At 39.3% G+C, this 22,027-nt stretch overlaps 2 protein-coding genes across 8 annotated transcripts in view; one reads left to right on the top strand and one right to left on the bottom strand.

The window, feature by feature from the left end:
* RIPOR3 (RIPOR family member 3) overlaps window positions 1–10,691 on the top strand; it is a 152,824-nt gene extending 142,133 nt beyond the window's left edge. For 5 of the 6 annotated variants that reach the window (XM_042462173.1, XM_042462172.1, XM_042462175.1 and 2 more), the window contains 7 exons: window positions 1,454–1,589; window positions 2,802–2,963; window positions 3,619–3,777; window positions 5,183–5,385; window positions 6,109–6,192; window positions 8,073–8,163; window positions 9,106–10,691. In XM_042462173.1, the coding sequence (XP_042318107.1) occupies window positions 1,454–1,589; window positions 2,802–2,963; window positions 3,619–3,777; window positions 5,183–5,385; window positions 6,109–6,192; window positions 8,073–8,163; window positions 9,106–9,206 (936 nt within the window). In that variant the 3' untranslated portion in view covers window positions 9,207–10,691. Of the gene's footprint in view, window positions 1–1,453; window positions 1,590–2,801; window positions 2,964–3,618; window positions 3,809–5,182; window positions 5,386–6,108; window positions 6,193–8,072; window positions 8,164–9,105 lie in introns of those variants that run through there. The other variant, XR_006103421.1, reaches the window with a different exon arrangement.
* A 1,228-nt stretch (window positions 10,692–11,919) lies between these two features.
* Window positions 11,920–22,027, bottom strand: part of PTPN1 (protein tyrosine phosphatase non-receptor type 1) — a 128,381-nt gene continuing 118,273 nt past the window's right edge. For both annotated transcript variants that reach the window (XM_042462502.1, XM_042462501.1), the window contains 2 exons: window positions 20,910–21,136; window positions 11,920–16,526 (listed from right to left, as the gene is read on the bottom strand). In XM_042462502.1, coding sequence (XP_042318436.1) covers window positions 16,337–16,526; window positions 20,910–21,136 — 417 coding nt within the window. In that variant the 3' untranslated portion in view covers window positions 11,920–16,336. The remainder of the gene's footprint in view (window positions 16,527–20,909; window positions 21,137–22,027) is intronic.

Here is a 22,027-nt window from a genome sequence, read left to right on the forward strand (position 1 = left end):
TTCTTCCCCTTCCCTTCACTCCAAGGACAAACTTGGGGGGGGGGGGGCTTTCAGCCCTTCAAAATGGTGGCACTTAGTCTGGACCCCCCCTTCTCAAAATCCTGGTTACGTCCCTGATACCTAGAAACATGGCAGACTGTTGCTCTTTTTTTCACACTGATTCTGTTAGTATAGTGGTAACAGTCAGCCCTGGAAAGACCAGGGCTTGGTGGGCATCCAGAAAGCTGAATCAAGAATCTGGTTATCCACAGACGTACCACAATCCCCATAAGGGACAGGCCAATTTCTGGAAATGCCACAATACTCAGACTCCCAAGGGGATCTATTTTTGCTTTCTCATCGACAAATCTTCAGGCTAAACATCCTTTCTAGTCAGCATTTTCAGCTAAAGATTCCTGGGGAAAATTTGCCCATCTTGGGATAAAAGGAGAGGTTTCTTTATAGATCAGTAACAGAAATACCTTCTAACATTTCACTTGGGACATGTGAGTGTGCTCAAGATGGCAAAAGTTATTAATGAGAAATAACTCACAAGTCTGCAGGAAAGGACAAGATTCTCTCCTTGCCCCACTGCTAAGTTAATTGAGTGAACTACTTTAGCACTTTGAACTTCGTTTGCAGCAATGAGAGTAAGCTGAGGACAAAAGGGGAAAATGGGATGACAAGAGAGAAAGTGGAACATTTTAAAAGCAGCTGAAAAAATGGGAGAACACAAAATCAACTGGGACTGTGATCTCCCCAAGACACTGAGCAGATGAGTAGGATGGAGGCCTGCAGTGTCTGGAACAATTGTTGTTTGGATGGGTAAGGACATGAATTTGGTTAGAAGGGCAAGACTATTTTGTCACTAGTCTAGATCTGTTCAGATCTTAGAATAGTTATTTGGAGGGAGTATGAATCACAATATTTTCCAAGCTATAATGATGGCTAGTGGTTATACTGGCTTGTAAATCTTGGGAGCTGTAATCCAAAAAGGAACTTTCCCAAGCATTGGACCTCTTTGGAAGCTAAAGCCAATCTCAATTCTCTATTGAGTGGGTGTGTTTAGTTTGCACATAGACTGATAGAATCATGGGAAGTGCTGCTGTGCACAATCTGCTTTCAGTAGTGTTCCCTTCGGTCATAATGTCTGAAGCAGCCTTGGAGTTCAGTGCAAAAGCTGTAAGAGTTCTCTATGTGTATTACTCCATGTTGCATAATGTTGGCAGCTGCTTATCAGCATGTAATACAATTGGAAAAGGAAGGAAGTGCTTTTATTCACATCCAGGGTCAACTATGTGCAATTAACCCACAGCTGTTGGGCTTGCATTTGACAATGTCCATCCCACCAGAGAGATGGAATGCAGGTGTTCTCCCTGATGGCCCCAGAAAGCTTTTGAATCATGCCTAACTGAATCTAACTGGTTCACAGTTTCAATTGAGACACATCTCTCCACCCCCTCTTTGTTTCCAGAAACTTGTGATGCCAAACTTAGCTCCGATTGTGCAGGAAAACCTTTTGGAAGAGGTATCACAACAGAAACGCATTCTAGAAATAATCTCTGCTCTGGCTGCACCTGTGCCACGGAACTTAACATCTGTTGAAGAAAGTAAGTCATGTGATATTCAAAATCAGAGAGGTGGAACAGATCATAAGGGCCACCTGGGATGTGTCCACATTACATAGTTGTAGCAGTTCAATGCTGCCCGAACTGCCAGGGTTCCATTTTATAGAAGCCTGGGATTTGTAGGTACAATTGGCTCTCTCTATCCATGAACTCAACCATCCGTAGATTGAAAATATTTAATATATATTGGAATATATATATTCCAAAAAGAAAATCTTGATTTTGCCCTTTTATATGGAAAGGACACCATTTTTACTTCTATTGTACTTAATGGTACTTGAGCATCCACAACCTGGGGGGGGGGGTTGAACCAAAACCAAAACCAAAACCCAATGTACTTTGTAAAGAAGTACTAGATCTGTTCAGTGAATTTTAGCACTTCCCTAAACGGCAAATCCCAGAATTCCATTGGACTAAATCTTGGTAGTTAAAAGTGATATCACACCCCTTTAGTTGTCTGATGTGCTTGTAGCCATACTCCATTCTCTATAATCCTTTACCTTTTTGAATAGTTCATTCAAACCTGCAGAGAGCTTTAAATATGAGGAACCTGGATCTATCTGCCTTCTTGTGAGTTCGCTTCAAATTATTATAAATACAACAAGAAGATGTGATTAATTTTTTGTAAGCTGCCTTGGGGAAAGTGATATATAAATGGATTATGGAGGAGGAGGAGGAGGAGGAATAGCAAGATCTACAAATTGAGATCTAGTGCCTCTGGGAAAAAGAAACCAGCCGGTTCCAGTGGCAGAATTCTTTAGGCTAATCTCAACAGTTAACTCTATTATTATATCTTGCAATCTGTAATAATATTAGTTATGTAGTGCCTGAAGCCAGCTTTTGTTCAAGGGCTTTATAGTTTTTGCAATTACAGGTACTTTCATAATGGACAGATCTTTGAGGAGGTTGTGGTGGTTTTCCTGTTGTCTGGCAAAACCCCTTGAATAAAGTCTCCCTGCTTCATTTGTCATATAATCTTTGAAGTTTTGATTCACAAGAAGGCAGAAATTGATTCAAAGGAAGAAGCTTTTGCTGGGAAGAGCAAAATTTTAGTGGCATAGTTTGCTAAAGTACACAGCCATTTATTTGGAAGTGTGTGTTTTTGAATGTATGTAAAATTGTATTGACTTACCCCAAGCAAACCATCTGATGTTTCCAGCTCCTTTGTTAACATTCATAATCTACCTTTTACAGTTATTCAAAAAGCTAAAAAGCAGAAGCGTTGCCTGAAGATCTGGAGTGAATGTACTGAACAGGGAAGCATCTTATTCTGTCCAGTGGAAAGATTTTGGAACCCCTTGAAATATATATTGATGTTTAAAACAAAAGAGAAATATCAAAGACATCTAGAAAAAGGTACTTATCTATACTGGACTGATATGGCACAAGTTGACAGTGACTCAAGTGCATAGCACTGAGATAATTCCCTGTTTACGTTTACTAAAGTGCTTGTTTTGCAATCCTGGGAAGGTGTTACAATTAATTTCTTTCCCCAAAAACTAAGGTACTTTATACTGGAATTTTATAAGGAGTAACTTCATTCCATTTCCAGTGTAACTGTAACTTTTTATAGTTACATTTATGGTAATGGGATGGTGCTTCACTAAATGGTGGAGAAGAAAAATCACAGAGTTCAAATGCTGGCTTGTGTAATGCCTTGCGTTGGTGCTGTGTGCTCTGTCATAGGTGTAGAAGAGATATTGCTGTGGGAACTGTGTGTTTTGTACCATAATCCAGTGGCTTGTAGCACTGAATTCTTTTTAAAAAACTGATTCAGTTACTTTTCATAAAGAAACAAAGAGTTCCTTTTTTTAGAAGTTGCAACTCTAGCAGTAACTAACTACACAGGGTCCCTTAGACCTTTAACTGTTACTAACCTTCCAAGTTCTGCTACAAGCAAAGAAACAGAAATATTTTTTGATATTTTTATTTTAAACCAAATCCCCCAAATACAGACAACAAATACTTACGATAAATGTCTCATTCCTAATTTATTTGCATTTTCTTTCAGTTTTGCGGATGTTCCTGGACCAGATAGTTAGAGGCAGCCTGCTATTTCTTTCAGCAGATCGCCCAACCGAATCAGTGACATTGTTCCAGTTTTACAGCTACTTGGAGAAACAGCATGTGAACAACTTAGAAAAATATTTGGCCAGGTTTGCTAAAGAAGGTAAATCAATGGCTGAAGAAGGGAGAAACCAGTTAAGTTCTGGCCAGGAGTAGTTGCAGTTTTGGAGCCAGTATGGTATAGTGATTTGAGTACTAGGAATCCAAGAGACCAGAGTTTGAAAACCCACTCAGCCATGGATATCCACTGGGTGACCATAGGCAACTCACATTCTCTCACCTTAAGAGGCACCTTAGCATCATCATAAGTGGCAGCTGACCTGAAGGCACAACAACTGTAGCAATAACAACAATGACATTGTAGTTTTGGAGTCATCATTGACAGTCATCATTGCCTGTAGTCAATATTTCCTATTCTCTGGATGTCAGATTTTAGGACCACTATGGCAAGGGAATCATGCAGCCTGCCAGATATTACTGGCCTGCAAGTTGGAGCAAGCAGCTCTAGCCAGCAGAGCCAATGGTGAGATCTCTGTATTTCCAACCCTGCACTGTACTTGAGAGGTCTCAGCACCGGGTGTCACCCTGTACATGGGGTCGAGCTTCTGGGGGCAGCACACACTTTCTCTCCCCATGCCCATGCCTGTTCTTTTTCCTGATGAGGTGGGAGCACAGGAGGGTTGGATGGCATGGGGTTATAGGAGCACACAGAGGTGGGTGGGGGTCAGCACAAGGGCATTGCCTCAAGAAGAAGAGCCCTCCCTCCATGACATCATCATCAGACCTGAGAGGGAGTGAAAAAGAGAGGCCCAACTTCCATCAGGCCTAACTGTGAATGTACTCACTTTGCTCTCTTTAATTTTATTGTATTTTATTTATTTATTGTATTTTATTTTCTTTATTTTTACTGTTGTAACCCGCCTGGATTCCTTGTGATTGGGCGGGCTATAAATAAATCATTATTATATTATTATTATTATGGGAGCAGGCACAGGGGTGTGGGAAGGCACAGGAGGATGGTGTGGCAGGGGAGAGCATGGGGGGCACAAGGGGAAGAGCAGGAGAAAGGCCCAACTGGGTGTCATACTCTTCTGGGGTATTACCCGATGCAGATTGCACCACCACATACCCCCAGTGATGCCACTGCACTAAACTAATGAATAGAAACTACTGGAAGCAACAGCAGGAGAGAGCTGTTAGGTTTATGTCATTACATACTACCTCTTCCGTCAACTTTATGTTTTTCTAGTTTTGACTGTTTTTGGTAACTTTGCTCAAAACAGCCATTCTGGACTTGTGATCTCAGAGAGATGCTGCCTGTCAAACAGGGTGAGAGTGGCTAATGGTCTTTTTCAGTACTGTATAAGGCCACTTCAAATGTTTATATGAACTTGTAATTGTTTTTATTTTGTAAGAAAAAAAGTGTTAAGAATTTTGTCTTAATAGTGATGAAACTGACAAGAGGGGGAGAGCTCTCCATTAATGAGGCTGATTTCCTCCCTCTGCAGTAATCTTAACAGAGGACCTGCAGCATCCTGGAAGAATGAAGAAAATAAAGAAGCTGAAAGGGAAGCGACTGAATCAGCTCCAGCCCCTGCCAAAAACCTTACAGCTCCTGGCAGCCCTGCAGCTTGATGAAAACCACCGAGTGGGCAAAGCAGCCTCATCGTGTCTTTCTCGTGCAGCGGCCAACAGGAATTTCAGGGGAAAGGTATTTTATTTTACTTTATTTTATTTATAACTTGCCTTTCTCTCAGCAGGAGACTTAAACTGGCTCACAATTTGAATTAAAACAAGAAGCAGTTAAAAGAATGGATGACACAAAAGTTAAACTGCTGTTTAATCGACATCCATATTAAAACAGTGCTTAATAGCTGTTAAAATATTACAATAATGATAGCAATACAAATACAACATGTCCCAGTTGAAAGACCTGGGTAAAGAGAAAGGTCTTTGCCCACCAATGGAAAGATTACAGAGATGCTAGCTTTCCCTTTCCCACTCTCCCTTTCCTTATTCACTGCTTTCAGAGGATGCACAGTGGTAGTGAGCAGAGCGAGTCAAATTCAGTCACTGGTATCATCACTTAACAGGGATGGAGAACCTGTCCAAGGTCACACAGTGGGTTTCATGGCTGAGCTAGGAATCAAATCTAGGTCTCCAGAGTCATAGTCCAATACTCAAACTGCTATGCCATGTTGGCTTTCCTTCATTGATTTCACTGTAGTTGCCGTTTGCCCGACAGCTCATTCTCTGCACCCTATCACCTTGCAGCAACTCTGAAATATTTATTCCTTTGCAAAGGAACTGGTATAAGGATCTGGTGGGGTGAAACCCTCCATTGGCTGCTGGATTATTGAAGTCCAACATCTAAGTTTCAGTATTTGGGTGTGCATGTTAACAATGTTATTAAAGGTCTTATTATATTTTCCAGGCTCTTATTTTTTACACAGACCTCTTAAACAATGAAGATGCAAAATTACAGCAAGCCGCATGTCTGGCCCTCAAAAACCTCAGAGTAAGTGTGCGGATGGTGAATACGCTGTCAATGTCAAATTGGTTTCATAGGTAGTCAGCAGAGGGAGTGACAGTCATGCTATGTGAAGCACAGTGGAAGCATCAAACCTTCACTTCCATTACCACTGAGACAAAATATGGGTTGTGATCCTATAACACACTGGCACAGTTTTACTCTCCACAATTGTGCTTACAGGTTTAGTGGAGAAGGTAGAGGGCGTCCCCTTTCTCATGCTTCTCAGCCAGAGTTGCAACAATGCAGTTTGGGTCTGGGCTATTTGAAGGACTGTATCTCCCTGTACAAGCCCTCCCCCCCACCCGAGCTTTGAGAACATCAGGAGAGGCCCTTCTCTCTGTCCCAGATATATATATTAATATTCTTGTACTGTTTTTAACTGTATTTTTGTACATGTTGTTTGCTACCTTGAGTCCCTATGTTGGGAGAAATGTGGGGTATAAGAAAATAAAATAACAACAATAATTAGGGGTTTTAGATGAATAGCTCCCTCAGCAACATCTCCCAAAATCCATATCTCAGCCTAATTGAAGGTTATGCAAGCATATGTCACCAATAGGGCCATGATTTCCTGGGGACAAACTAGATGCTACATCATGATGCTACCACTGTGTATCTGATTGTTGTAAAACAAAACAAATAAAATAACAACAATGGGGAATGAGGGGCAGGCAACACTGTGCCACAAGGGGATGGGTCACATTTTCTCTGTGTTCCACATTCTTGATTAATTTCTCCAACAAAAGCTATTATTAGTTCTGGACAGAGCTTGGAAAAGTTTTTTTAAAAAAAACATTTATTATTATTATTATTATTATTATTATTATTATTATTATTATTATTATTATTATATTCCCAGAATCCTAGTGGCCATACTGTCTGGGGGGCTAGGTTTGGGTGTTATAGTCCAAAACAGAATTCTGGGAGGTATTTGTAGTTGTTGTGTGCTTTCAGGCTGTTTCTGACTTACCATGGGGGTTTCTTGGCAAGATTTGTTCAGAGGAAGTTTGCCATTGCTATCCCCTGAGGCTGAGAGCATGTGGTTTGCCCAAAGTTACCCAGTGGGTTTCATGGCCAAACTGGGAATCGAACCCTGGTCTTCAGAGTTGTAGTCCAAAACGTAAACTTTTATTATGTTTTTTTGCAGTGATGCAGTAGTAGCCAATCTGTTTGACAAGTGTGTCACATAAATCAGTTCTGAAGTATGTAATAGTGCTAATCTAGCACAGTGGTGTCACTAGGGTTGACGTCACCCAGTGCAGGAACTGAACCATTGATCTCCTCCCACACACACCATACATAATCCTTAGTAATGATTTTTGTTCTGTTACTCATAAATCATAATTCTCATATACAGTGGGAACTCTACATTCATTGGGGTTAGGGGCACAGGACTCCCATGAAAGTGGAAAAATATAAACAAAAATGTTTTAAAATTTAATGTTTTAAGTAAAACCTGTGATCTTTCCTTTCTCCTCCTCCTGCGTCTCGCCCCACTCACACCATTTCTTCAGTGTTCTAAAGGGACTGTTTCTGCCCAAAAGGCAGTGGTGTCACTTGGTACACCCCATAGTGATGCCTCTGTTCTAGCACACACTACCATATGTATGCAACAGACCTTGTAAAAGTCACATGTTAGACTACAACTCCCAAATTCCCCATGGACAAAAAAGTAACGTTTCAAAACTTGGGTATACAGCTTTCAGATCTATTTTTAATAAACAAACAAACAAACATGTACTGTAATAAGTGAGGATGGGAAAAGCCTGGCATGCTTAAAAGTTAAGCTTAAAATGCTCTTTAAGAGTGGGGAAAGTTTGAAATGCTTAAGTAATTGTTACTGCACTGCTTCCTTTACAAAACAGGGCATTGAAAGTATAGAGCAAATTGCCAGACTTTGTCTGTCAGACGCAGAGGATGTGCGGAACGCTGCCAGAGAAACAACTCTATCATTTGGTGAGTGGATCAACCATACGGTGCTTGTAGATTTTGAATGACAGTGAATGACAAGTCAAGAACCAGATGCCTCAGTAGAGCGAGCAAAATTGATTCTTGTAATTTTGTACCGAGTTGCAAAACCACTTGCTCCAAAGGACTGGCCTCCCTCCTACTTCCAGGAATGCATTTCTGGCCAAGGTATTTTAAAGTAACAGCAGTGTGTATATTTAGCCCTAGCTTTTTTTAAAGGGTGAAACAGGCCTTATATGATGTGCTGGGTTTTTATTTATTGGCTTTATTTTTTTATAATGGCTTATTTTTAACTGGCTTTGTTTGCTACTTTACTTACTTTTTAACTTTTGTATGCTGCAATTTTTTAACTGTTTTAAGCATGGCAAGCCACTTTGAGTCAGGAACTGGGAAAAAGATGGGATGAAGATGATAAAAACTGTAACTGAAATGTTACATCTCCATAATTATTTCTGGGGCTTTCTCCAGAGCTGGGTTTGAATAGCAGCCTGGAACCATCCCGACACTACAAAGCTTTGGGAAATATTTAATCTTTTATCTAGCTTAATCTTTGGATGTAACTGGAGGAGGACATTAGATATGTGGATTTCTTTCCATGTGAACTGTTCTTCAGCATTGCAGAAACGATATTCAGGAAACTATGGCCCTCCAGATATTTTTGGCCTACAAGTTCTGTCAGCTCTGGCCAATATAGCTGAGAGAAGATGGAAAACATGATGGTCCAAACATCTCGATGGTCACTTTTACCTATTCCTGTTCTAGATCAAAGATGGGAATTGTGCAGCCCTCCAGATGTTAGACTGAAACTCCTCCGTCTTCCTTAGCTTATTGCCCCTGGTTTAGAAAAAGGAAGAGCCATATAAAAGGGACAGTTTGTTTAGGTAACACTAGCTATTTAACCTATAATCTGTAACATCCTTTTCTTTGCAGGTGAAAAAGGAAGACTGGCCTTTGAAAAAATGGACAAAATCTGTTGTGAACTGAGGGATACCATGTATCAAGAAGGGGAAATTGAGATTACAGTATTTTGAACAGTATTGTTAAGTGAAGCCAGCAGCTTTATTTTACCTGTTTGGGTTTCCTTTTATTGGCACGTGGAAGGCTCTATAGATTGTAGAAGAATGTGTATTTTATATATATGTATATACTGAAAATAAATCTTTCACATGGGTTTTAAACTATCCACCCAGATGAAGAGTAGTATTTCAAGGCTTTAACACAGTCTTGTCTTGGTGACTCTGTTCTTATAACCAGAAAGTACTATGAACTCTTTTAAATATCCCAAATCTTTAGTCTTTGAAATAAAAAAGAAATAGATCAGCAGTGTGGCTGGATTAAGATCTCATATACTGAGGTTCTCTGTTGTTCATTATCTGTACAGAATAGACTAAAGCAGATTCTTTTAAAACTTTTTGATGAAACTGATTTACTATTATGCCATTCAACTGGGAGTAAGTGCCAAAGAAGAGACACTCAATCTTGAATCTCATTGAATGAATGCCATTAAAGAGATACAGCTTCAAATTAAAGCAAATATACACCCCTTGTCTTATACACAGAGAAAACAGAATACATTCTGTATTTATTAATTTAATCTTATGGATCAAACTTTTGATACAGAGATTTCTGAATTGATGATCAAATTGTGAGGAATAAACCTGTATTTTTTTTAAGGTTTACCTTGCTGCAGCATTAGATGCAGCAAACATGAACACATTGGGGTCTTAAGGCCCGTAATTTAAATCTGGACAAATCTAAATTTTCATTCAGCAGTATGGTAAAACTCTGCCATAGGTACATTTATCAATATATAATCTACAAGAAAAAAGACCTACAATGTAAGCCTTCCAGGAGATTATCCTCTGCATGGCAGTCAAATATTTCTCCATGTTTCAGTCACTTAACCATTTAGTTTTCTTTCTGTGTACAAAAAGCACCCAGTAAAATTCTTCCAACCACAAACCCTCCAACCAAGTATTTTTAAGCACACTTATTCTGTAACACAACATGTAGCTTTTCTTGGAAAATATGTTACTATTCCAACAGAAACTTGAATATAGCTTGGGATAATAAAAGACTCTCCAGACCACTTGTCAGATTTTGTCATTGTTCCTCCCCATCCCAAATTTAAAGTATACAAACCATTACTTAATGTCACTGCATAAAATCAAGCTCTTCCCATTTGAGTGCCTAATTCTGGTTTTAAGCTTTTTTAAATCATAATCAAACCCTATTTTTATGTAATCTGCAGCTTCAACCCCTGACCATATTTGCGTTCAACTTTTGTGGTAGTCTGTAAGAGCTAGTTCTGAGTAAACAGGTTGAAGCTCTGAATGAACAGGATGGTTTTGCTCCTGCTGGTAATGGGAACTTTTCCAAGTGTGTGTTTCTGCAAGTTCCCGTCACTCAGACCCCTGACTTTTAATGTACATATTTTATACAGTGTATTGTGCTTTGTACTTTTCAGTATTTATTGCTGAGATTAAAAAAGTTTTATTAAAGCATTTGAAATGGCATCTCATTGTTTTCTTCACTTCTGTGAAAATGTAAAACAGTAGATCTAACTTTTGAGTTAACAGATGCCTTGGGGAAATAAAATAATTCAGATCTGAAAACAACCAGGTGCTACATCTTGTTCCTGGGCTGGTACTCTTCTTAAACTTAAGAACATATGAAGATCAAAATCCTATCTAGTCTAGCATTATCTCCTCACCAAAGCCAACCAAATACCTCAGTGACGAGAACACAAGGTCCTAATTTTTCTTCAAGGGTCTTACTGCCTTGAAAGCAGCGGGAGTTGTCAGTAAACTGTGAATTATGATGATAACATATTACCCACAGAACTGGTACCCATGATTTCAGTTATCCACATCTGAAAAAAAAAGTTCTCCCTAGGCATTTTCTAAGTCCTCCAGTGCAATTCTATGGTATGCTTCCAGTGAATGTTGACCATAGAGTTGCTCTGGAAGACCTAGCTATGCCTAAATGTGTTCTCTCTAGGAATCTCTAGGTCCTCCAGGTCAACTCTATGGTCAACTTCAGTTGGAAGTCATTCATTTCAATAGGGTTTGCTATTACCTACTGTTTCGCATTTCCATAGTATGTCTGGGAAATGTATCTCCTGTGGATTCAGGAAAAACCCATTTTGTATAACATGCTGTATTTGTATTTGTTTTCTTAATTTCTTTTTAATGGTATGTTGTATGCTGTTATATTTGTCTACGTTTTAACTTTTAAGCCACCTTAAAAGACAAGTGCAACAAAGACAATGATGACAACAACATGAGTTGATGTTCAAAACAACTGGGGGATGCTGGTTTGCCTACTGAAAATTAAAATTAAACTTTCCCAAGTGGAAATGTAACAGGGAATTCCCTAAGAGCTTTAAAAGAAAAAAAAAACAGATGTCAAGTCTTGCTGCAGTTGATGTGTGTAAGGACACAAGCACAAGGTTGCTCATATAGCACTAAACTACATTTAGCATCTGAATGGAGGCAACTATTTTAAAATTCAATACTAGTTTTGTCAGCTCAAGGACCAAATAGCATGGCTGCAAGGCTGTTTCTAATCTTAAAACCATGTACCCAAGCTCCCATTCCCCATCCAGCAACCAGACTAGGGCCTGGACAGGTTAGGAGAACTTTACCCTTTTGCTCCTTGCTACAATCCCAAGGCACATGGGATTAATGAGTCAAATCCTTAGCAACTCAGATTTTTTAAAAGGAAGTGGAGAGATATCAGACATGCTTCTTTACAAAAGAATTTTATTGTTGCAGCTAAAATGAGAACTGAAAATCTGTATGGGAAATTGAAAAAACTGTACAGTTTTACTGAAACTGTGAGGTCATTGCAGCGCCTTACACAAAAGACAATATACCTGAAAATGTATTATACCAAAACATTTAGCTTGTGTCTTTTTTTTCTTAGTTTTATTTTTTTTACAAAAAAAGTTTTCTATGGCAATCTGTAAAAAAGAAAGACCTGATGAGTAAATATTTGCTTAAGGCATATAGCAGAGCAGCTCACTAACTTTCTAACAAGTTTAAACATGGATATTTTTTCCACCCCTCCCGCCCCCACTGCCCCAAGAATAGGTTAATCAGTACATCCACTTTTAAAATGCTACTGTATATACACACCCAAAACTACTACATACATATACCGGACATCAAAACGAAATGCTTATAGTTCAGCATTATAAGCCTTATACACACCTCACTGGGCTTTACTAGGGCATTCTACTGTATGTTTTCACTACAGTATAAATCTTTCTTGAATTCAAATAGGTAAAAGGCAAACAGTGACATTAGGTGGGCTATAGGGGCATGTTAGCCAGAGCTGATCTATTCCCCCACCCCACACCCTGCAGTGGATAGCAAGAAAGAACTTTAGTTCTTCTTAACTAAAGGGATGCAAGTATAGTACAATCACTGTGGATTCTAGAGAGACACATTCTGAGTTCTACTACCAGGCATACCTCACTTAACAAAGCCTCTGTCAAAGAAGCTCCTTTTTAAAAAAAGTCTTTTTATGCTTCCCAGACCCTCTTTTTCTCCTTGTCCTCTGTCTAGCTGGATGTGTTGTTGTTTTAAAAGCAATCATCAGCATTGGGAGGATGGTGGAGGGCAGAAGAAACAGTAGACAGCCGGTGTTAGGTTGCAGCAGTGTGCCTGCAGTAAAGCTTGAGGTGGGAAAGAGTGGGATTCTGCTCTACCTGATCTTATTTAGAACACACTGCTACAGTGCAATGTGTACCTACCTGTATCAGGCAAAGCAAACAGCATCCCTTACTGGGCATGCATGAAAAAGCAGATACGCTGGCCTGGCCTCACCAGCATGTTAAGGAATCATAGATCTGTAACGTTTGGCCACTTAAGTGGAAATCACGAGAAAAGCAGAGGCTGGTGAAAGACAAAAGGCATTCCCATATGCTTTTTGGAAGAAACCTTCAAGTCATTTCCAGAAGGCTTAAAATGTTTTGTTTACTTCTGCAAGGCTTACCTGCATTTTCATTTCACATGGTCATACTGTTAGACTTTGGATAAAAGGTTTGTTGAATTGCTCTTGTTTTTTTTGTGGTGAAGGAACCTATCCCTATTCTTTCCCTGTCATTTCTACCTCTAGTACCAAATCTTCTGTTAACAACATAATATCCAGGATCGCATCTACTTCGTTAACTGAGGTATACCTGTATTTTCTTCTAGGAAGAAGAATGATACAAATTATTTATTACCCACTGTTTTTTTTAAACAACTTTCCTTATTACTACAGTATTCTTTTTAAAATCTCTTGTTTTCTACAAAACAAGAAGTACAGACTTTAAATCTTACTTTGGTTCTGGTGGCCTTTTGCAGTAAGCTGCTTCCTTGGAGTAGCAGAAGGCAGCTTAATGGTTCCAGGCACTCGTGTTTCAATTATCTGCTGCAGAAAGTTACTGTGCGTGCGCAGGAGGGAGGTGTGAATATGGCTTTGTTACACACTCTGGAATGTTTGTACTATACTTAACTTGGCCGAAATGAGTGGTATACAACTGGATTACAAGGAATATGTAGAAAACTGAATAGAAAGTCATGCCAAATATTAGGCAAGAAACACATTATCTGTTTTTGTTATAAAAGAGAGAGAAAGAGAAAGCACATGTGTGTGCGCACACACACACACACACACATACAGAGCTACCAGTCTATTAGCTGAATGAAGTCATTCAGCAACACCCTTGGAACCACAGCCATTTAAATGATCAGATCATGCAAATATAATTTGGGCACATCAGAAAGCAGAAATATAGAAATTCTTTTAACCTTTCAAGCGCATGGATTTTGATCAGGACACTTTTAGGAGACTTTACACATGCATTTGAATAAAAATGAGATACAAATACTGCCTCTGAACAATATCCTACTGAATGACAAGAGTTTGATGGGGACAAAGCAATCACTTACTGTTTAGTAAAATTCACAGATGAGCCATTATATATTATATCATTTTCTATACTCATATCAATATTTTTCATGTTACCAATATTACTATTAAATATTGACCACTTAACAGTACTCTTCCTTTCAAATTCTAATCTGAACAACAATCTCACAGGTAACGTTTTCTTTTTGTAAGATTCCCAAGTACTACCTGAGGATTTATTATTGTACTTTTAGAAAGCCCTTAATACAAATGTAGCCTTTTATTCTTATTTTTAATCTAACCTCTTCTTTCTTCCTTCTTTCCCAAAGACCCTTACTTAACATTGCATTGGTTCAAGGAAAAAAACAACACTAAAGTTTATGAGAGTGGTGGAGAACAAAAATAAAGAAAATCCAAAGCCTATAACTGTTTTTTTAAAGGGATGGTGCTTAAGTGCTATATAAGAGAACCTCAGAATTTTCAAAGCAGTGATCAGCTGCACTGTGGTCATGGTTTTACTTCAAAAAGGTTACAACTTCAGCAAATACCTTTGTCTTGTTCTTTGCACTACAGAAAACAGATTCTTCTGTAGTATCATTTTTGATGCTCATAAAAGGGTTTTGACAGATTCAGTGTACTACCTCAGTCATGTCAATATCTAACAAAAACAAATACATAATACATGACTAGCCAGTTTTTTTGTTCTCTTCATAGCAGTTAAGTTCAATTAAGCTTGGTTATTCCAAAGCCTTATATTTATAATCCAATCCTATACATATTTAACTAAGAGGTAAATCCCAAATTGTTCAAAGGAGCTTAATCTTATGTTTAGGATTGCAGCCAGGCTACTGAACAGCATGATCTTAAGCCAAATAAAAGCCAATTTTTACATTTTTGTTCTTTAAAAAAAAAACCCCAACCAAACTCACTCTGCCTAAAATCACAGTGGCTTGTAGCTTGCAAAAGAATTAGCAGATCTGAAAAGCTAGGCCTGCTGGATTTCAAAGGAAGTTGCTCCCAGCATCAACTACTTGAAATTTCTGAAGAACCATTCCCATGGCTCTCTACAATAAGGAAATTAATTATCATAATTGTAATCATTATTATTTCCAAACTCCTCCTCTTCTGTTTTGAACACAAAATACATTCTTCACATGGCAAGTCAGGAGTGAAACTGCATTTTACATTAAAATGAACCTTAAAAACTGGGCCTTCCTAAAGCAGGTATCTGAAACATTTTGTAAATGCTGGTAGACAAAGTTTGGTTGCATTCCTGTCCCTCTGTTCAAAACAATACAAAACAAACAAAAAAAGGAAATGAAGTTAGAAAGTACATGGTGCAAGAGAGATGCACATACAAACAAAGTGCAACAAAGACCTGCAATAGGTGGTAGGTGGGTGAGCTGGGAAGAAATGCAGTTATTTTGCTAAAAATAAAGGAGAAAAAGATGTCTGACCTGTTGGGATGCCCTGAGCAATAGCAGGTACCCTTGTAATGAACATGTAATGAAGGCAAGAACCTTATCTGAGAAAGATAAAAATATATCCCATACTTCTTGCACTGTCAAAAATAGGGTATAATCTAACTTTTTGGGGTGGGGTTGCTACTATTTAATTTCCATTCATTCATCGCTGCTCCTGAGCAATAGCCAATTAACAGAGGTTACACAGAAGTGGTTTTTTAGAGACTGAGTCCTCAGTCTGTAAAAGGGATGCAAGTAAAGAGTTCTCCCTTTTCAAAAGGAGTGGTACATTCTCTTTTGGGAGGGAGGTATGTGTAGGTGTACAGTGGTGTTTTGAGGAACCGAATCATATATTCTTTTCCATACATGGGAGAATACAAGCAATTTTCACTTGTGCCTAATTTCTTTTTTTTTCTTCCTGAAAAACAACCAAAAGAACAAAAACTGGCTTCAAAAGACTAAAAAACAACAATGTGTTGTAAACTCTTATTATTCCATTAAAAAAAAAAGGAAAAATAATGAAAAACACAAGACTTATTTGGCATATTCTCTGCTTACTCCTGAATATCTTAAGGCCCTGAGATTAGAATATTATGTTCTTGGGACCATAGGGCTGCAAAATTAAACCCTAGTGCATCAACTTTCTCTTTAAGCCCTAACCATAGTTCCAGCCTGTCAAATTTTAAGATATACTTCCATTGGGACAAGGCTCAGTTGCCTCTCCGCCTTTAGCTTTCTTTTCTCTTTTAAACACCTATGACGTTACTGGTGTTTTGGTGCCATCCCTGGCAGGTCCATCAATGAAAACACACCCTGTAGCAGAGGTATGCCCCTGCTGTCAGGACAGTAAACATGCAGATGTTGACCAGAAATGGTTTCCATGTTGACATCATGTTTTCATCTTCCTCTTCTTCTGGTGTCATCATCTCTTCACTGTGTGGTGAAGTGTCAACAGTTCTCTTCCTAAGCTCAGTGTCTTGATTAGCACTGTGGAACAAGAAAAAAAATGTATTCAGAACAGGACAATTTCTTGACACTTGAGGAAAGGAACAGTGAGCCATATTAGTACATCCTTAAGAAAGATAGCAAGATGAAAAGGAACATGGTAGGAAGCGTACTGAACTATGTTTGGAGAGGGCATGGTGAGCAGGATTGCTGTGCCTTTTTAAACGATAAATAGCCTTAGTTTTTTGTGTTTTTTTCGGGCTATGTGGCCGTGTTCTAGAAGAGTTTTTCCTGACCTCGAATAGCCTTGTTTTCAAAATCTTAACATTTTTATATTATCTTGTTTTAGCAGGGGCTGGCGCTAAATTGCACTCCTCGGCTTTTTAGTACTACAGCCAACTGCTCCATAATATTTACTAGGATGCCAGTGGAATTCTATCTTTTACAGCTGGTCCCTGTGGGTGCCAATCTGTCCACTGACACTTCTCTTGCCACCCACCATGATCTTCTGTGCCTCTATTTTTTCCCCTTTACAATTTTTCAAATATGGGTGGATGCAATGTGACATGTCTTGTTGCAGCTACTCACCATTTCCTTTATTCAAATGCCTACATGTGCCATGTGTGCATTGCTGGGCAACGAAAATGTCATTCAGCTACAGGCCAGGGGCTTCATTACTATTTTTTTAAAAAAAAAAAAGGTAGGCAGAGAAAGGAAGAAAGGGAAGCAATTGATCCCTCACTGCTGTCTGTCCTATACATTTTTGGGAAATGTGTGAATGATGTGAGTGGGTTGGAGATAGGGCTATGAAGTCAGCATCAGAAACAATTTTGTGTGGGGTCAGAGCCAGCAGAAAAGTACTGACTCCAACTCTAGCTTCAAAATAAACACTTATAATATTATAACATATGGTAAATAAACCATTTTGTATTTACGGTACATTTTATACTTAATCAAATACATATATTGTATGTTCTTGTATGTTCTATCAGTCTAAGTAGCCTTATGATTCACATGGTGATTATGAAATGCCTTATGGTGACTATAATGACTTTGTTACTACAAATTAATTCACATTTGCCATTGATGAAGGAGTAAGAGCTGAATTTGAATCTGACCTACCAACTCACAGTTCTGGGAATTTTATTATCTACCTATCTGCCTATGAAAGCATATGATGTATAAACCAAGAAGGGTACTTCTGTGTCACTTGTCCAATAAAACAGGGCCCCTCCATATGATGTTGAGAGCTAGTGTGATGAAGTGATTTCTGCACTGGACCACACCTCTGGAGATCAGGGTTGGATTCCATACTTGGTCATGGAAAGCCAGTAACCTTGGGCAAGTCACACACTCTCAGCCCCAGAAATCCCATGATAGGGTCGCCATAAGTCAGAAATGACTTGAAGGCACACAACAACAAACAACAACCATATGATGTTAAACTGCGATGCCTTACATTCTTCCACACTTCCTATGCTGTCTAGGGTTGATGGGAATTGAAGCCCATCAGCCTAAAAGCAGGATTGCTTCCCATTCCTATACTAAAGGATTTTTAGACCTGACACAAGAGTATGCAACCCAAAAAGGATGTGCTATCTTTGATTCGCAACCATGTCAAACACTTCTTTGCATGTTTTCACAGATAGAAGGACTGATGCTGACTACTATATTCATACAGTCATGTAGCACCAGTGACCTCTAGTGTGCAGAGGTGAGCTCTTTTTCTCACATATGCTTTGGATAACTAGCTTGTTCTGCTTCTGCAACCTTCTGTTTCAATTACTTTGGATTGAAAAGTAACAAGCCTTCCATAAAACAAAAACAAATAATAATTATAAAACAAAAACCCTATGTTGATGTTTAGCTTCCTCCCAAGGAGTGGGAAAGCCTTTCATCATCTCTGAACTCTCATTAAAAAGATAAACCACTTCTCTGTTAAATTGCTAGAGACTTTAAGCAACCAAGAGTAGAAATGCGAATTATGGTTAGTTCCGTAATTATTTTCAGAAATGATTTCTCCTGTAAGAAGGATCACAGAACTACATCATATTTGTAGTTCCACCCTGAACATGTTTCAGTTCCACTAAGAATATTTCAGTTCTATTGAGAAAGTGACTTCTTTCATTTTCATGTATTGTAAAGATTAAATAAGACAGGGAGGCCCACAATTCCCCTGGGAAAAGGCGGGATATAAATAAATAAATAAAAAATAATAATTATTATTACAGTCCTGTTGGTGCTGTACTCTACCATAACTGTCTGCTACATTTCTGTCTTGCACTTTTTGCATGGTTGCAGTCACAGAGGAAGGCAGGCAAAACTATTTCTGTCACTGTTAGCAACTTTTTGGGAGCAGCCTATTCTCTTACATCTGACTTTTGGTGAGTCCTTACAGCCAGGCTGTTCTGGAAACACTCTGACCTATGATAGAAAACTGCCTGATTTCTTAAGGGAAAAGTAAAACTGGAGAACATCTGATGAATTACACACATATAAAAGAGACATGTCTCAGGATGATTTAAAAAAAAGTATCTGCATTTGCCCTTTCGGGGGTGGGATGGGGTGAGCATGCACCTATCCCCATTCTTTCCATGTTATTTCTGCCCCTGGCACCAAATTCTATGTGCCCACAAACACATCTGCTTTGTTAATTGAGGTGTACCTGTATTCATGTGCTGTCCTTTTGTGGTTAAAAATATAGTCACTTCAAGGCCATTTAAAGACTGAAATGTAGCAGGTTGTTTTTAAGAAAATAAAGACAAAGTAGACAAAGTTCAACCTATGGGGCCCTCCCCCTGCAGAAGAACTCTCTGGCCCCCAGCCCCATCCCAATATATATATTAAAAACCCATTGGAGGCTGATTTTCAGGCAATTTTTTGTCCTCATATGGGCCAAAACGGACTAAAAATGCAGCATTTTCCCTTCCCCTAACTAAGCCAGCATGGTGTACTCGATTGAGTGTTGGCCTAGGACTCCTGAGACCAGGGTTTGATTCTCCACTCAGCCACTGAAACCCACTAGGTGACTTTGGGCAAGTCACACTCTCTCAGCTTCCGAGGAAGGCAAAGGCTAACCTCTTTTGAACAAATCTTGCCAAGAAAATCCAATGATAGGGTCACCACAGATAGGATCGCCGTAGGTAAGAAATGATTTGAAGGTGCACAACAACAACCGTGCAAAGCTCCCCAAAACACCAAATAATAAAAAAAAATTGGTCAAGTGACATCTTGTCACTTCAGGCATGCTGAAACTTGATGGTGCAGCCTGCTGGACAGGTGCTGGGAGATAAAATGTCCTCCACTCCATCTTCAGTTGTGCACCCCTGCTTTAGATGTTAAGAGGTGTCTTTATCTTTCTGGGTTTTTAACAGCAGCCTTCCAAAAACAGCCTGGTCCCAAGGACACACTCAAAGCCAGTCATTGAACAAATAGGTTGCTCAGAGGCAGCAGTCTCCCGAAGAAAATGAGACAGCTTTATCTGCTTTCCCTTGTGACCACCTCAGCCATGTTTTTTCTCTTGCCACTGCCACCTATAGGATTCCAACATTAGAACAAGCACATTTAAATCGCAAGACACAACATCTGCCAAGCAAATCTATGTAAACTGACTCATATTTCCAAGGATAGTGCTAGTATATACCAATTTTCAAAACATTTTGAAAATATTTTTTAAAAAGAAAAGCTTATAGTTTCTAAAAAACAAAACCTCATAATTTATAAAATGACAAGGCCGTACAAGTTAGATTGCTCAATTTACCTTTTCATTATTAAGTTGCCCATGGACCACTTACAGCTTAGAGCCTACAATAATTATATATTCATTCCAAATGAACTCTTTATTTGAAGGTAGCTCTTTCTATGTTGGGTTATTTTTCATATTAAGAAGTCAATAAAAAGGCGCACGAAAGGACCTTTCCTATTTTTAACCTTTTCCCTTGGTTTTTATGCTTCTATTCTTATTTTATATTGAGGACAGCAAGGTGTAGTCCTGGGGTTGTATGAAGCAGCCAAGGCTGATTTTGTGGTCCTTGATTCTTCCAGCCCTAACTTGATACGCCCTTTTCCTGACCAAATAAATAAATAAAATAAAGGAAAGAGAATGAACTGTTTTTCCTGGATAGCCTCAGAAGCAGAAGTCAATATTTTAAATCCCCCTTTCCAGTGCACTGTGTGATGTGAAAGCACAGCTGCTTCAAAACCAGGACATCTGGCCATTTAATTCTGAGGGTTTTGTGCAGGTTGTGTGAGCTCAGGGCCCAATAAAATTACCCAGCCCAGTTATATATGCTATATAAAAGAGCTTCATGTCTTTATTTTTATCCCATGCTTTAAAAAATGCTGGAAAAGAAAAATGCCACTGATTTTGGGCCAGAATGCCAGAATCTGCAATCAACATCCCAAAACAATGCATGTCAACATTACCTTTCCATGTCTAGTTGCTCAGGGGGGTACACCCTGCCATCAGGAACCTTCTCCTCCAGTGTGCTGACTGCACATGTAATTTTGTCCTCAACCACTGGGAAAAACTCTATGTGATCATGCACCCTTCCATTATTCATTTCTAAGGTTCGTTTGGGTGGCCTTGGTGGCGGGGGCGTATGTTCTGGAGGTGGGTCCAGGTCTTCATTTGAGAGCTCTTTCCATTGCTCCTTGAAAAGAACACAGACTTATTAACTTTTACTAAAACAATAAACAAACTTTTCCCTCTCATACACCCACTTGCTTACTTTTTGGATCAGGAAGTTCCTGAACTACTAATAGACTCACATTTTAGGGGAAGAACTGCAAGTTTATTGTGCATATTGTAAACAGTGCTTCAATTATTATGGCAAGGTGTACATGACATAGCCATATGCTACTCAATAGACATCCTTCTCCTGCTGAGTCTTCTTTACTGCAGGATACAGGAAGAGGAATAAGACAGCTAACCACAAGAGCTGCTAATAATCAGGACAACACTTGATCCTCCAGGATGCAACAGGAATAACCTCTGGGGCAACAAGTCACATGGCATCCTGGAACCAGGTTTATGCTGTGGCTTGCAGAAGCACAACAGGTGGGCCATCTAATACTAGTGCATTTTATCAGCACTGGATCTCTTCTACCTTTTGATCTTTCACAAAAATATAGACCTATCTATATAAGGTTTATAAATTATAAGACAATTAATGGGGCAGTACAGACTGCCGTGAAAAAACAATCTGCATTTGCCTGATTTAACTCTGGAGGGACGGCGCAGCCCCCAAACCACGCGCTGTCCCTCCGAAGTAAAAAGAACCCGGTGTTTCTGGGTTCTTTCTGCGGTGCCGGAGTGACGTCTTGAGTGTGCCACTGGCGCACTTGCGACTTAAGCGACATGCGGCAACGTGCGGACACTGCATTGTTTATGTCAAAATGGCAGTGCCCAAATGGATGGGCCACTGCCATTACTCCGCCCCCACGCCATGCTAGGGTTAGGGACCATGCGGCTGGTGTGCGGTCCCTAACCCTAGTATCGGCGCAAGCACAGAACATTCGGTCCGTTTGTTCTGGGCCTATGA

The sequence above is a fragment of the Sceloporus undulatus genome, chromosome 4 (assembly GCF_019175285.1).
Source record: "Sceloporus undulatus isolate JIND9_A2432 ecotype Alabama chromosome 4, SceUnd_v1.1, whole genome shotgun sequence".
In the NCBI taxonomy this organism is placed as follows: domain Eukaryota; kingdom Metazoa; phylum Chordata; class Lepidosauria; order Squamata; family Phrynosomatidae; genus Sceloporus; species Sceloporus undulatus.